The 3808-nt window shown below is 48.8% G+C and overlaps 1 protein-coding gene across 2 annotated transcripts in view; it reads right to left on the bottom strand.

Annotated features, from left to right (window-relative positions):
- Positions 1-643: 643 nt before the first annotated feature.
- The window catches only part of Hepacam (hepatic and glial cell adhesion molecule), a 19452-nt gene continuing 16287 nt past the window's right edge, over positions 644-3808 (bottom strand). The window contains exons 6-7 of one of the 2 annotated variants that reach the window (XM_029481182.1): positions 3396-3463; positions 644-2818 (exon numbers count right to left, since the gene is read on the bottom strand). In XM_029481182.1, coding sequence (XP_029337042.1) covers positions 2516-2818; positions 3396-3463 — 371 coding nt within the window. In that variant the 3' untranslated portion in view covers positions 644-2515. Of the gene's footprint in view, positions 2819-3395; positions 3467-3808 lie in introns of both variants that reach the window. The other variant, XM_021172818.1, reaches the window with a different exon arrangement.

Here is a 3808-nt window from a genome sequence, read left to right as displayed (position 1 = left end):
TTCTGTCACCCCACCCCACCCCACCCCTTCACCCCTTTGGTTTCTTTGAATGAGGGCATCGCCTTGTGCTTCAGCTGGTTTTGACCTTGAGCTTTCCAAGCACTGAGATTGTAGGCCTGCACTGTCAAACCTGTCCTGTCATTCTCCAAAGACTCTCCTTTGGTTGCGCAGCGACCTTCCTACCTAAACTCCCACCCATCTTTCTCTCTATGCTTTTTTGCCATCTTTGGGAGATTCTTTCAACTCAGCTTCACAAAATACACTGTCTGAGCTCCTAGAGGCCCTATCGAGCTGCCGTTACTTCCTACCCTACACATTCTCCGACATGCTCCATCCATACAAGGGCTCGGTATTCGGAATTCCCTGTGTGTACTGCCCCAGCAAGGCTTTTGTACATGTTTCTCCTTCTCCTTGGAATGTGTCCTCCTATCCTTTTGTAACCCCTGATATATGTTTCCTGAGTACTTTAAATTGCATTATAATAATCTGTTCACTTACTGTCTTCCTCTGTGAGATTGTTTTCTGAGTAAAAGTCACAGCATAATTACATCTTTATCCTGTGTCTGGGATATAGTCAATGGGACACAAATGAATGTTTGACTAGTAACTAAGAGAACAAACACATGAATGAATGAGTGAATGAATGAATGAATTAATGAATGAGAGTGATGGCTTGGGAATGACTGATTTGCAATATGGAAAATTAAGGCAGTAAAGGAAGAAAGGAGATAACTTGTACATTCAGGTTGTTCATCTGTTCCTTTTGCTTATGTGGAAATAAAATTATTTCATTTCATCAAAAGTTTATTGAGCATCCAGGTTGTGCTATGCACTCTGCTAGATGCTAAGTGAATACAAAGATGAAGATCAAAACAAAGCAAAACAAAATTAAAAAACAAAAAACAAAAAACTCCACTTCTTTACTTAATCCAAATTTAAGGCAAATTTGGCTTGAGTCTGGGAAGCCAGCCCGGCTGGGATTCAGCACCAGGGTGTGGCATGTTCTCATCTCACCCTACCCCTCACCCCTGTATCTCAAGGCTGAGCAACAGGTAGTCTTCCAAGTCTTGCTTCTCCTAACCTGCCTGCACTATCGCCTACAAGCACTATTTTATGGTGGATAAGGCACCTGGGGAGGTTAGTGGAGTTTGGGTTCTGGCTAAGTAAGGAGAGCTGCAGACACGCCTGCCACGTGAGCAGGTAGAAGGCCATCAGGATGGGGGAACCGAGAGTCATGCTGGTGGGGTAAGGGGACACAGGCAAACCAGAAATCTTGGTGCCTGCAGGGCCAGGGCGAAGTGTGTTCTGGTGTGGAGGTGAGGGGTAAGGGGTCTTGGAAGTTGTTCATGAGATGATGCAGAAGTAAAGATGAAGTTGTACGAGTTGAGGAAGGACAAGAGATTCAAGGGTCCCTGGGGACATTAGGGAAGAGAGGACAGAACCCCCTGGGGTCTTCTTGTCTTTCATCTATTCATGTGCTGTTTTTACAGCTCTGTTCACTGCCCTGGGTTCTGAGCATCTAAGATCACCGCAGGTGGAAAGCAGGAGGCAAGGGGGTTGGCCATCCTTGCTTTGACATGTTGGGGCATGTTAAGCTTCTTTCTCTTTCCATGTTTCTCTGGAGAGTGGAATCTTATTTTTTCTTACAGCTCAAGGAAGCCTCTCAGCCTTCCTGGGCTGATTGAAAGCTTGTTTTGTAAAACAACAGTCAGGAAGAAGAGCATGAATGGTTAAAACCAGATCCTTGTCAGGGGCAGCTTGCTAGGTCTTCGGTGAGTGGCCGCACCAGTCTCTATAGGAACAAGCCTACCCACATTCTCAAGAACGCAGTACGGCACACTTTTGGGGAGGCCACCAAGCACTGGGAGCCTGATAGTTTGTCCTGGCCTAGCCCCAAGTTCCCAGGGTCTTAGGAATGCACCTGGGGTTCACTCTTATCACCTGGAAAGATGGGGAAGCAGGTGTCCAGAAAAGGTCCTTAAGACGACATCTTTGTAATCAGAACAGGCCCTGTGCACCCAGGAACCAGCATCAGACCTGTTTTTAGTTTTAGGGCAATGTGTGTTCGGGGGTAAGTGGCCTCTAAATTGGGCTGGGGGGAAAAACTACCACAGACTTTAGGGATCAGAGGCATGTGGGATTGGGAGGTGGATGGGAAGTATAAACACTGCCAGGGGGCGCGTAGGATCGTCTCACTGGGTAAAATTACTGTTAGTTTCCATAAAATCCTTTAGGGGATTGGGCCAGAAATTTAATAATCTATGTAGTCCTAAGAAGGCACAGCTCATACCCACTGAGAACACAGCCAGAGGACACAGCCAGTAAACCCAGCGCACATGCAACCGGGTTTAACACCAAGATCAGCCATTTGTGCAAACTCACACGCGTGTGCACCCTAAACGGGGATCAGGCCACGATCTCCTTTCACTCCTGGCCAGAGGCATCAGGACTTCTCAGCCTCCCCCCAGCCGCGAACAGCAGACCGTGGGCAACCGCAGAGGGCTCTCGAGGAGGCTCAGGCACTGATCTCCACCTGCCCTGACTCGTCCTGCTCCCGGATTCTCTGCACGCCTGCAGTCCGCAGTGAGCGAGAAGAGCTGCGCGAGCGGCCTGGCGAGCTCGGGGCCCGCGGTGGCGACGTGTGTGTCCGGCCAGTGGCAGGGGAACGTGCTGGGGAGCGCGGGTAGCGGCGGGCTGAGCGGATGGGAAGCCCAGGAGAGCGGCCCGGCACGGGCGGCGACACGGAGTAGCCAGGAGGGCCGGGTTCTGTGGTGCTCCGTGGCTCTGTAGCAGGGTTTTCATCTGGCTCTGAGGAATCCTGCAAACACAGGCGATGTAAGGATCAGTAGTCCCCTGAACACAATCTGGGAGCTCTTTGTTTTAGGGACTGGCACTAAAGAGGCACTCGCAGGTTGTGTGTGTAGTGTGTCTCTCGGGAGTTTCCAGCCACACCCGCCACGTCCAGCTAGACGGCAGACGACACCTTGTGGCCCAGACATGTGGCAGGTACTCAGTAAATGTTAACATGACTCAGAGCCTCGTCTATCCTCTTAAAGTTCTGTCAAATAGGTCTATTCCATGTGAGCAGAGAAGAGCCGAAGGGCTCTGGCAACCACCAAATAGGTTTGTGAATAGCCTGGACATGGTGGGAGCTAGGGTGGTCCATGAGATTGCCCGCTGACTGTCGATTATATCGTGACGGGCAGGTCTGCCACTCATTTGCTTGTTTAGCCCTTCACACGTTGTTTTGTCTCTCTGTCTCATTTTCCAATTTCTAAAGTGGGGATTTTTGAAAATACTGCAGAAATACAAAGATTTCTGCAAACATTGCAAAGGAATGACCACATCACACACTCCCTACCATGCTGTAGGTTCTCCTTGACCAAGTAGCTTACCTTATCCTTCAGGATATAGAGTGCCATTGGGTTCTTCCGCTCTTGTTCCCCACTTCGGGGTAGGGTATCTGCTACATAGGGAAAGAATAGGGAGTCTGGTCCATGGACAGATCTTCTACACCAGTGGTTTTCAACCTTTCTAATGTTGTAACCCTTAAATGCAGTTCCTCATGTTGTGATGACCACCCCCCCAAACATAAAATTATTTTTTGTTGCTACTTCATACCTGTAATTTTGCTATTGTTATGAATCGTAGCGTAAATATCTGTTTTGTAACGATCTTAGGCGATCTTTGAGAAAAGGTCATTTGACCCCAAGAGGGTCACGGCCCACAGGTTGAGAACTGCTGCTCTACACCATCCAGCATCTGTATTCTGTACCTGCACTCTCTTGATTCTGATAATTCCTCATCG

The sequence above is a fragment of the Mus caroli genome, chromosome 9 (genome assembly GCF_900094665.2).
Source record: "Mus caroli chromosome 9, CAROLI_EIJ_v1.1, whole genome shotgun sequence".
Taxonomy (NCBI): Eukaryota; Metazoa; Chordata; class Mammalia; order Rodentia; family Muridae; genus Mus; species Mus caroli.
This window is presented reverse-complemented; position numbering and strand designations above follow the sequence as displayed.